Source organism: Pristiophorus japonicus, chromosome 7, assembly GCF_044704955.1.
Source record: "Pristiophorus japonicus isolate sPriJap1 chromosome 7, sPriJap1.hap1, whole genome shotgun sequence".
NCBI classification, from domain to species: domain Eukaryota; kingdom Metazoa; phylum Chordata; class Chondrichthyes; family Pristiophoridae; genus Pristiophorus; species Pristiophorus japonicus.
In genome coordinates, this window is record NC_091983.1 from 123,308,226 (window position 1) to 123,320,762 (window position 12,537).

The 12,537-nt window shown below is 43.7% G+C and overlaps 1 protein-coding gene across 1 annotated transcript in view; it reads left to right on the forward strand.

The window, feature by feature from the left end:
- The first annotated feature begins 5,330 nt into the window (after nt 1-5,330).
- Nucleotides 5,331-12,537, forward strand: part of serinc1 (serine incorporator 1) — a 37,643-nt gene continuing 30,436 nt past the window's right edge. Inside the window, exon 1 of the mRNA XM_070885297.1 lies at nt 5,331-5,450. Within this exon, the coding sequence (XP_070741398.1) occupies nt 5,412-5,450 (39 nt within the window). The 5' untranslated portion in view covers nt 5,331-5,411. The remainder of the gene's footprint in view (nt 5,451-12,537) is intronic.

Sequence of the window (12,537 nt, forward strand, 5' to 3'; positions counted from 1 at the left end):
AACATGCTGAGGTGCAGAGGGACCTGGGAGTCCTTGTGCATGAATCCCAAAAAGTTAGTTTGCAGGTGCAGCAGGTAATCAGGAAGGCGAATGGAATGTTGGTCTTCATTGCGAGAGGGATGGAGTACAAAAGCAGGGAGGTCCTGCTGCAACTGTATAGGGTATTGGTAAGGCCGCACCTGGAGTACTGTGTGCAGTTTTAGTCACCTTACTTAAGGAAGGATATACTGGCTTTGGAGGGGGTACAGAGACGATTCACTAGGCTGATTCCGGAGATGAGGGGGTTACCTTATGATGATAGATTGAGTAGACTGGGTCTTTACTTGTTGGAGTTCAGAAGGATGAGGGGTGATCTTATAGAAACATTTAAAATAATGAAAGGGATAGACAAGATAGAGGCGGAGAGGTTGTTTCCACTGGTAGGGGAGACTAGAACTAGGGGGCACAGCCTCAAAATACGGGGGAGCCAATTTAAAACCGAGTTGAGAGGGAATTTCTTCTCCCAGAGGGTTATGAATCTGTGGAATTCTCTGCCCAAGGAAGCAGTTGAGGCTAGCTCATTGAATGTATTCAAATCACAGATAGATAGATTTTTAACCAATAATGGAATTAAGGGTTACGGGGAGCGGGCGGGTAAGTGGAGCTGAGTCCACGGCCAGATCAGCCATGATCTTATTGAATGGCGGAGCAGGCTCGAGGGACTGGATGGCCTACTCCTGTTCCTAATTCTTATGTTCTTATGTTCTTATGGGTCAGAGGCTGGGTATTCTGTGGTGCGTGTCTCACCCCCTGACTCCCTAAAGTCTTTCCATCATCTACAAGGCACAAGTCAGAAGAGTGTTGGAATACTCTCCACTTGCCTGGATGAGTGCAGCTCCAACAACATTCAAGAAGCCTCACACCATCCAGGACAAAGCAGCCCGCTTGATTGGCACCCCATCCATGACTTTAAACATTCACTCCCTCCACCACCGGCGCACCATGGCTGCAGTGTGTACCATCGACAAGATGCAGTGCAGCAACTCACTACAGCTTCTTTGGCACCACCTCCCAAGCATGCGACCTCTACCACTTAGAAGGACAAGGGCAGCAGGCACATGGGAGCACCATCACCTGCAAGTTACATCGCCGTTCATTCACTATTGCTGGGTCACAATCATGGAACTCCCTCCCTCACTACAAGGACTGCAGCAGTTCAAGAAGGCAGCTCATCACCTCCTTCACAAGGGCAATTAGGGATGGGCAATAAATGCTAGCCTTGCCAGCGACGCCCACATCCCGGAAGGAATTTTACAAAAGTAACCAATTTAAATTGCCTACAATGCAGAATAGCCAGAAACTCCTGTGAAGAAATATCAAAAAGCTAGGTGAAGATTTTCCGTCACAGTCCTGCCGATTTTGGATGGGCAGAGATGGGAACTGGAGCAGAGAGGTGGTGTAATATTGCACTACACAATTCACCATTTTTCTGCTAAGGATTTTATCCAAGCAGGAAATCTCGGCCATGGTTATGAGTCTCTTATGGTTTGGAAAAGATCAGATCTTTTATCCATGACATTTGTCAATAGTGTGAACCCAAAGACTACATAAGAGACACGTGAAAAGGGGAGCAATGTTTTGTTTATAATCACCTCCTGCTTCCAACTGCTAAGCAAGTTTATAATAAATCTAGCTGATTTGCCATTAATTCCATGAATCTTAGCTATCTTTAGAAGTAACATGCAAAATTTTACCAAATATCTTCTGAAAATCCAAATATATAATGTCCATCGGATGGTCTTCATCCACCACTTCCATTAGCTCAACAGAGAATTACAGCAATGTATTTAGAGATGAGCTATTAGCCTAGATTTCCCATGGGGCTGTAGTGGAAAAGTGGCAGGAAGCTGTTCCACCAGCTACCCGGCATCCATCATCACTTCTGGATTTTTCACCAAACATTGACTAAGCCTGTCCATATTTGGGCAGATGTATTCAAATAAGACAAAAATTCTGCTGATGAATTTCCAATCATTAATGCCATAGCAGTGCTGAGCATCAGGAATGTCATTATGCTCTCAACATTGCGAAGGAGGTGGAGAGGGACTTTAAAAATGAAAATCCCATCTTGTCGGTAGCAAATGCTTGTTTTAAAAAAAATTGGACAAAGAATAATTTTTTCATGACAGCAGTGGAGGCTGCTGGCCACACACTTATTGTGAGATTTTTCTCCCTGCTCCATCCTAGATAAATGACTCAGCAACAGTGAAAGTACCACTGGGAACCCACTAAAAAGAATTTAAATCCCCAGAATGTCCTGTGGGGGTCAACGCTCAGGGAAACGGATGGGCTGGATCAAAAAGTCCAGCACATTGCTTTTAAATCAATGCTGACTACTTCTTGCGTCCTCTGAGCTCTTTAGATGAAACATCTTCTTCAAAACAAGCCAACTGCAATATGATTTCAGTCCTTTATGAAAATCAGAATAATGTTTCAGTCCTCAGGAACAGTTGCAAATACTATATACTGTTAAGTCATAATCACTGCATTTGGAATTTGTCCACAGTACAGAATGTTCACTTATAAAGATTGCTGTGATCCAAATTGTCATTTCTGATCTCTTCTCAAGTTATAGCTTAGACAATCAATCTGATGTTTAGCATGCTACCTAATACTAACATAGTAATTAAAAAAAGGTTTTTGGCTGTTTTTGCAATCTGTTTTTCTATTGTCATTTTACGTCCTCTAATGATCGTTACCTCTGGTGTCCCCCAAGGATCTATCCTTGGTCCCCTCCTATTTCTCATCTATATGCTGCCCCTTGGCGATATCATGCAAAAACACAGGGTCAGTTTCTACATGTACGCTGACGACACCCAGCTCTACCTCACCACCACTTCTCTCGACCCCTCCATGGTCTCTAAATTGTCAGACTGCTTATCCGACATCCAGTACTGGATGAGCAGAAATTTTCTCCAATTAAATATTGGGAAGACCAAGCCATTGGTTTTGGTCCCCACCACAAACTGCCACCGACTCCATCCCTCTCCCTAGCATCTGTCTGAGGCTGAACCAGACTGTACACTACCTAGATGTCATATTTGACCCTGAAATGAGCTTCCGGCCACATATCCGTGGCATAACTAAGACCGTCTATTTCCACCTTGGTAACATTGCCCATCTCCACCTCTACCTTAGCTCATCTGTAACTAAAACCCTCATCCATGCCTTTGTTACCGCTAGACTTGACTACTCCAATGCACTCCTGGCTGGCCACCCACATTATATCCTACGTAAACCGGAGATCATCCAAAACTCGGCATCCCATGTCCTAACTCTCATCAAGTTCCGCTCATCCATCACCCCTGTGCTCGCTGACTTACATTGGCTCCCGGTGAAACAACACCTGAATTTCAAAATTCTCATCCTTGTTTACAAATCCTTGTTTACATGGCCTCGCCCCTCCCTATCTCTGTAATCTTCAGCCTCACAACCCGCTGAAGATGTCTGCGCTCCTCAAATTCTTCCATCTTGAGCACCCCTGATTATAACTGCTCATATAATTGGTTGCCGTGCCTTCAGCTGCCTGGGCCCTAAGCTCTGGAACTCCCTCCTTAGATCTCTTCACCTCTCTACCTCTCTTTCCTCCTTTAAGACGCTCCATAAAATCTACCTCTTTGACCAAGCTTTTGTTCATCTGCCATAATTTTTCCTTATGTGGCTTGGTGTCAAATTTATTTGTTTTGTCTTACAATACTCCTGTGAAACGCCTCAGGATGTTTTACTATGTTAAAGGCGCTATATAGATACAAGTTGATGTTGTTTTAGTTAGCTCAACTGACTGTTATGTAACTGTCTGTACTCACTATGTTTTGTTTCTTTATATATCTTTTCAAATATTCCTGTTTGGTATTCGGGTAAGTTTGGCTGCCATATCTAACCATTATGAGCAACTATTTGCCACATTTCTTCTTTTGCTCATAGATTTTCCCTTTTTGGGTGCTAAATAATCACCTGGGAAGAGTGCATGGAGGAAAATCAGGCAACAAAGATTGCAGTGGGGGTGGGGGGAGGAGAGTAATGGACAGCAGAGGAATTGAATTCCATAGGGAGGGGAAACGGAATGGCAAGAGGAGGGGTGATAGAGACTCATAGGCAGTGGATAGCAATCAAAGAGGAATAGTAGATGGCAGTGAAAAAGGGAAATGGATGGCAAAAGAGGGAAGGGGGAATGGGTGGTAATGAAGGGGGAAGGGGCAGTACTTTAAAGTAAAGAAGGAAGCAGCTGGGAATGTCACACTGGAATAGGGAATGATGGTAAATGCAGCATTAACCGAATGGGAGGGGAAGGGAGAGTGCCATGAACAAATTGAGGGGAGGGGGTTAAAAAATGTGGAACATGTAAACCAAATACAAAGGGATCTAGATAGATTGGGAAGGTGTACTGATGAATGACAATTGTAATTCATAGAATCATAGAAATTTACAGCCCGGAAGGAGGCTATTTCGGCCCATCGCCAGCCAGTCGACCAAGAGCTATCCAGCGTAATCCCACTTTCTAGCTCTTGGTCTGTTATTAATGGAATGGATAAATGTAATGAGACTGGAAAAGGGAAACAAATAATGGGAATATAATGACTTATTTAGCACCTTTAATGTAAAAAAAAAAGTAATTCACAGATATGTGTAATGAAGTGGACACCAAGCCAGAATGGAAGAGAATAGGAACGATTTAAAGTTCGGTTGAAGAGACGGGTTTGAGGAGGTCTAAAATGGGTGCGAGAGGTGCAGAGGTATAGGAAGGGAATTACAGAAGAGTAGGACCAACATGGCTAAAGCATGTATCACCAATGATGGGTCAAAGGATGGGGGTGCACAAATGGTTGGTGGTAGAGGAATAGAATTATTTGGGAGGGGATACGTAGTGCTGGAGGAGATTGCAAAGATAGTGTTGTGAAAAGGCCAAATAGGGATTAACGGATGAGGATTTATAACGGGAGGATTTATAATGGCTCTGGGCTACAGAACACAATACGGAGAGGGCTTTGGAGATACTGCTGATAAGTTCACTGAAAGCAGCAGCCATAAAATTGCGGAGAATTCACCTTGCTATCTCCTTCAATAAAATGGTCCAAATTTGTCAACTTCTAAATTCATAATATTGAAATAATGGAAAAAATATATTGCAAAAAATGTAAGTGCATATTTGCATCAAATACACACACGTATATATATATATATATATATGTATATATAGACACATATTTTATTACGAGAGATGCTCGGGGCTCCTGGCGTGGCTTGGCCAGAGCCGGAAGTGGCGGTGTTGCAGGAGCAGGAATGGGATGGGATGAGCCCGGAGCGGAAGCGTTGCGTGTGTAAACAAGCTGTCACTCTGCCGGCGCCGGAGCGGCAGCGAGAGCGGCGCAGCCATGGGCGCTGTGCTTGGAGCTTGTTCTCTAGCCAGCTGGGTAGGTGCGCAGCTTCAGTGCAGTGCTCGGCGGATAGTTTAGCAAAGGTGTTATTCATAAAGGCGTTGGAAATGTCTGAGACTGTGCCGGCTGGGTGTCCGGGAAATGTCTCTGTGTGTGTGTGTGTGTGTGAGAGAGACTGTGCCGGCTGGGTGTCCGGGAAATGTCTCTGTGTGTGTGTGTGTGTGTGTGTGAGAGAGAGAGACTGTGCCGGCTGGGTGTCCGGAAAATGTCTCTGTGTGTGTGTGTGTGTGTGTGAGAGAGACTGTGCCGGCTGGGTGTCCGGAAAATGTGTGTGTGTGAGAGAGAGAGACTGTGCCGGCTGGGTGTCCGGGAAATGTCTCTGTGTGTGTGTGTGAGAGAGAGAGACTGTGCCGGCTGGGTGTCCGGGAAATGTCTGTGTGTGTGTGTGTGAGAGAGAGAGACTGTGCCGGCTGGGTGTCCGGGAGCGGTGCCGGGGCAGACAACAAAGGGAGAGCAGATACTGCGCCCGCTGCTCGTGCCTTGGCTTTTGTTTCACCTGGGTGCACTTGGTTTGGGGGGCAGCAATTTTTATTGAAGTGCTGTTATTAAGACCCGGTCTGTCTTATTTTTAGACGCATTGCCTCTGCGATGAGAGGTTTTCCTGGGCTGGTGATGTAATTGACATGTGATGTTGAAGATATGAGTCATGGTGGACAAGGCCTTTAAATAGATAACGGTCTTCATCGGATTATGTAAACATTTCAGATAGTTTAGTGCTTTAAAAGCTGAGTTGTGTGCATGTGGTGTGTAAAATGTCTACCAATTCCCAAATTTGATGTCCTTTCGCCCCCCGCCCCAATGTTTCCACAGACAGGTTGTGAGGGAGGCTGGGTTAGTGTTGCAGTGAAAGGTGTGCCCAAGGGTCACATTTTGAATGTATGCAGGGTTTCCTGAAAACATATAAGCCACATAATTGACTGCAATAGATTGATGAAAGCACAAAGTATTGCATTGGAGGATGTTAAGTGCTGCAAGACGCATATCCTTTAAAAATAGAGGGGGTTGGTTGTTAACGTTGACCCGATTTTCCGGGGCTGAACGGCGTAGCGTACGCGCTCGTAAGTGCCCCGCAAAGTTTGGATTTCCGCACGTTGCGCCTGTGCAAAAACCCGGAATTTGTGATTTGTCAAGTTTGAGCCTGACCAATCGTACGAATCGGCTGGAAATGGACATTCGCCAGCGCAGAGTTGGGCTATTTGCCTAACTACTGCCCAGCAAATGGCCACAAAGTTCTTGCACCTGATAAAGGCAGGCGTAAGGACGACTTAAAATGTTTCAAAATCATTTAAACATTCAAAAACCTTTAAAATTAGTTTGGGTTATTTTTGGCTGCATTAAAAATGTTTTTGTCAAAATTACATTGTGTTTTTAAATGTTAAATTGCATTTTAATTTTAACGATTTATTTTTATTAAAGTGAAGTGAAAGTTTTTTTTTTAGATGATTCCTATTATGCTTGAGGATTCTGTATGTAAATAGAATCCCCATAAGCATAATGTGAATCCCCCTTTGTGATTAGTTGGGCTGGCCCACATGATCCCAGGGACACTTGTGAACCGCATGCACTCCTTGGGATATGTGGGACTTTAGGGTCTGAAGATACGGAGGCACCAGGTAAGTGCATTCTTTTCTGTGAATCAAAGGCATTCGATCACTGGAAGCCTCTGACTAATTTCCTGCCCATTGTATTCAATTTTAATTTGACCTTCATGAAAACTGCGTCAAATGAGTTTGCACTGCAACAAATGTCGTGTTTGCAGCAACAAATCTTCCCTGGCTGCCAGTTTGTTGGGATACAAACTGACCTGAGTTTTCAGAGTGGGCTTTCCTGGAGCTGTAGCCTACCTTGAAAACTCCAAGTTGAGCTGCTAATTTCCCTTTGATTATTGCTGTAAATCACAAGATCTATACAGGTTCGACCTCCCAAATCCGGCAAGCTAGGGACCGAGGCCGATTTCCGTGTTTTCCAGACTTCGGAATGTCTTTCTGACGTCACAAATCTGGAAACGCCCGAGCCCAGGTGTGGGTATTTCCGGATTTCAGATCGTCAAAGGGAGGGGGGGGGGCCCCCACTGCCGAGGACCTGATCGGGCGGGGCCCCGCTGCCGTGGAGAAGTTCCTTGTCTGGCCTGAGGTAGGTGGGGTCGGGCAGCCGAGGTAAGGGGGAGGGAGGGAGGGGGACTCTAGCGAAGTCGGGGCGGGCGCACTCGGTTCGCCGAGGCGGGGCGAGTCCGGATATCGGAGCATTTTCCGGTTTCCGGACGACCCCACCACGGATTAGCCCAGTGTCCGGATTCCGGAACATTCTGGATTCAGGAATTCTGGATTGGAGGTTGAACCTGTATTTAGAAAGATTAAATGTTGATGGCAGCTGTGAGCTATAAAATCTCTAAACGAGATTGGCCGAATGTGAATTATTCACTTTGGTTGTACAAATGTTGGTCATTAATTTTATATAGAAAATGGTTATACTTGAGTATTGAGTTAAAATAGTGGGTATACTCCACATATCAGTTGGACATTGTATTTGTCCAAAAGGTAGATGTAACATGACATAAACTCGTGACTTTTGTATCAGAAGTATACATGAGTGTTAAAGGAATGGAAAAGGTACATCTGGGTTATTCATTTAATTTATGTTGCAATGCAATATAGATTGAAGCTAGGAGAAGGCCAGTTTGGGTGATCAATATATGGAATAGACATCCAAACAGCAATGAAAGCAAAAGCCCTGTGGTCGTGGATGCTGCAATTGGTGGAATCTTTCTGGATGGATGAATTTAGTTAGACTCATGGCTTTACTCATCTGTAACTATCTTGTAATCATGAGTGTGGTTTGCCCGTTGGTTAAAAACCTTACTTGACATGTTTTCTGTTTATAACTTGGGTATAGATTAACATTTAATCTTTAAAATAAAAACTTGGAATAGTTCTAATGTGACACGTGATGGTATCAGTAGCCATATTGCGCCTCATTGTATTGAAGGAGAAAAGAAAATCATTGGTTCTGTCTGTCATTGCCGTGGCTACGACAGACCATCACTGCTGAATTGGCTAATGTATTTATTTTTTCCTCTTTCATTTGTGGCATTCTGGTTGGTAGGTAAATATTCACTCTTTGGTGTATGACTTTTTCTGATTAAAGAGTGAGTATATTCTATAATACATTGGGCAGCAATAGAAATGCATAGATGTTACAATACAGAAACAGGCCATTTGGCCCATTCAATCTCTGTTGCTATTTACCCTCCACTGAGCAAAAAGTCCTAATCACATTTACTCACTCTGTTCCTATATCCCTTTACCCACCAATTCAATCTAATGAATGTTGGCATAGTTTCTGCCTCAACTACTAATCCTGAAAACAAATTCCATCCACAACCTCGCAAATATCAATGTAAAGAAGTTTCTCTTGCCCTCTGTTCTAAATCTCTTACATTTAATCTTGTATCTAGGACCTCTTGTTATTGATCCCTCAACTACTGAAAACAATCTGCTTTATCTACCCTGTCCCATCCTTTCAGAATTTTAAACACTTCTATTATCCCCCCCATAATCTGCATTATTCTAATTTAACAAAATATATAATTTTCCAAGGCTGCCTTCGTATTTTTATTTCCTCGTACCAGGTAGCATCCTAGTGAATCTGCATTGTGTCTTCTTTAAAGCCTCAATATCCTTCCTATAGTGTGGAGCCCAATATTACACACAGTACACTACGAGGTCTATTTAAGGTCTTGTATAGGTTCATCAGTACTTCGAATTTTTTTATATTCTATTCCTCTTGTGATAAAGAATTCCATTAGGTTTTTTTAACCGCCTTCTAAACCTGAGGCGCTGGCTTTAATGTCTTAAAAACCTGTATCCCCAGATCCCTCCAGTCTTCCACAGCACCAATCCAACTTCCATTCAGAGTATAATTGCTACTGTTGTTTTGTGGCTATCTATAAATCATGTGCTATGGACGAAGCAATGCATTATATGGTGCATATACCCACAGGAAAATAATTTAGTATGGTCCAGTATTGTGTTTGCTGTGCGAATGCTAACTGAACACTTTTTGTTGCAACCCTCTGGTTTGCCTTTCATCTCCCTCTTTAGAGGTTATATGCACACTATTGCATTCTCTAGCTGACCGGGTGGGACAGCAACCTGCGGGACTCCTCTGCCAGTGATGTTCTTGAACTGACTAACAGGTGGCAGTTGAGTGACTCGTGGTGACTTGCTCTATGATTTTTATTTGTTTGAAGATTTTCTCTCCCCTCTTGGGAAATCACTGGCCGGCTTTCAGCATTCTCCCTGCTGACGAGTGTGAAATTAAACACTCCCCAATGTATTGACTTCTTGAGTGACTTGCATTCTACTCTCCTGCACTTTCAACTAATTCTTCTGCTTATGCTAAAGTTAATGATTAATTCCCAACTTGATTTTTTTTTTTAGTGATTATTGACTGACTAATTATGTCCAGTAATTTAAATTATTTTAAAGTTGCAGTATGCTTCAATTTTACTTGATCTAAAGAATTATTTACTTTGTAGGAGGATAGAGCAGATGCATGCGTGGCTGGAGAGATGGTGCAGGAGGGAGTGCTTTAGATTTCTGAGGCCTTGGAACTGTTTCTTGGGGAGGTGGGACCTGTACAAGCCGGATGGATTGCACCTCAATAGGGCTAGGACCAATATCCTTGCTTGGGGGGTGTTTGCCAGTGCTGTTAGGGAGGGTTGAAACTAGCTTGGCAAGGGGATGGGAACCCGAAAGTAGATTCAGAAAGGAGAAAAGAAAAGTTGGAAATGACAGGCAGAAAATTAATAAGCGAGTTTGGAAGGCAGAGGAAACAAAGGCTAGAAAATAGACAACTTGGGGAGATTGGCAGTGCTAAATGTATATACTTCAATGCAAGGAGTCTAGGAATAAGTCAGATCAACTGAGGCCAAGATCAGATCAGCAATGATCTTATTGAATGGCGGAGCAGGCTCGAGGGCTGTATCGCCTACACCTGTTCCTATTTCTTGCATTCTTAGACATGAGAGTATGATATTACAGCTATTACTGAGACATGGATAAAAGAAAGGCAGGAATATCAGCTCAACATTCCTGGTTACAGGGTTTTCAGACGAGATAGAGAGGGGGATAAAAAGGGAGGGCAGGTCGTAATATTGATTAAAGGAACGATTGCAGCTGTGAGGAGAGATGATATGTTAGAAGGATCATCAAATGAGGCCATATGGGTTGAATTGAAGAACAAAAGAGGTGATCACGCTGCTGGGAGTGTACTATAGACCCCTAAACAGTCAGAAGGAGATAGAAGAGCAAACATAGAAAATAGGTGCAGGAGTAGGCTATTCGGCCCTTCGAGCCTGCACCACCATTCAATAAGATCATGGCTGATCATTCCCTCAGTAACCCTTTCCTGTTTTCTCTCCATCCCCTTGATCCCTTTAGCCGTAAGGGCCATATCTAACTCCCTCTTGAATATATCCAAGGAACTGGCATCAACAACTCTCTGCGGCAGGGAATTCCACAGGTTAACAACTCTGAGTGAAGAAGTTTCTCCTCATCTCAGTCCTAAATGGCCTACCCCTTATCCTTAGACTGTGACCCTGGTTCTGGACTTCCCCAACATCGGAAACATTCTACCTGCATCTAACCTGTCCAATCCCGTCAGAATCTTATGTTTCTATGAGATCCCCTCATCCTTCTAAACTCCAATGTATAAAGGTTCAGTTGATCCACTCTCTCCTCATATGTCAGTCCTGTCATCCCGGGAATCTGTCTGGTGAACCTTCGCTGCACTCCCTCAATAGCAAGAATGTCCTTCCTCAGATTAGGAGACCAAAACTGAACACAGTATTTCAGATGAGGCCACACCAAGGCCCTGTACAACTGCAGTAAGACCTCCCTGCTCCTATTCTCAAATCCCCTAGCTATGAAGGCCAACATATCATTTGCTGCCTTCACTGCCTGCTGTACTTGTATGCCAACTTTCAATGACTGATGAACCATGACACCCAGGTCTCATTGCACCTCCCCTTTTCCTAATCTGCCGCCATTCAGATAATCTGCCTTTGTGTTTTTGCCCCCAAAATGGATAACCTCACATTTATCCACATTATACTTCATCTGCCATGTATTTGCCCACTCACCTGATCTGTCCAAGTCACCCTGCAGCCTCTTGGCATCCTCCTCTTGGCATCCTCCTCACAGCTCACACTGCCACCCAGTTTAGTGTCATCTGCAAACTTGGAGATATTACATTCAATTCCTTCATCCAAATCATTGATATATATTGTAAAGAGCTGGGGTCCCAGCACTGAGCCCTGCGGCACTCCACTAGTCACTGCCTGCCATTGTGAAAAGAATCCGTTTATCCCGACTCTCTGCTTCCTGTCTGCCAACCAGTTCTCTATCCACGTCAGTATATTACCTCCAATACCATGTACTTTGATTTTGCACACCAATCTCTTGTGTGGGGCCCTTGTCAAAGGCCTTTTGAAAGTCCAAATGTACCACATCCATTGGTTCTCCCTTGTCCACTCTACTAGTTACATAGGCAAGTTTCTGAGAATGCAATAACTATAGGGCAGTAATAGTAGGGGATTTCAACTATCCTAATAACTGCGATAGAACTAGTGTGAAAGGTGTAGAGGGAGCAGAATTCATAAAATGCATTCAGGAGAATTTTTTCAGCCAGTATGTAGCAAGCCCAACAAAGGGGGTGGTTCTGGATTTAGTTTTAGGGAATGAAGTTGGGCAAGTGGAATGGGTATCCGTGGGAGAGCATTTTGGTGGTAGTGATCATAATTCAGTTAGATTTAGGGTAGTTATGGAAAAGGACAAAGATAGATCATGAATAAAAGTTCTCAATTGGGTAAAAGCTGAGATGTGATTTAGCCACAGTGGACTGGAAACTGCTACATTACAACTGCACCTATTCTCTATGTTTCTATTCAGCTAAATCAGTGTCCGAGCAGTGGGAGGCATTCAAGGAGCAGATAGTGAGGGTCTGAGCAAGTATGTTCCCTTTTTTAAAAAAAAAAAAGGTGGAACTAATTAATCTCGAGCCC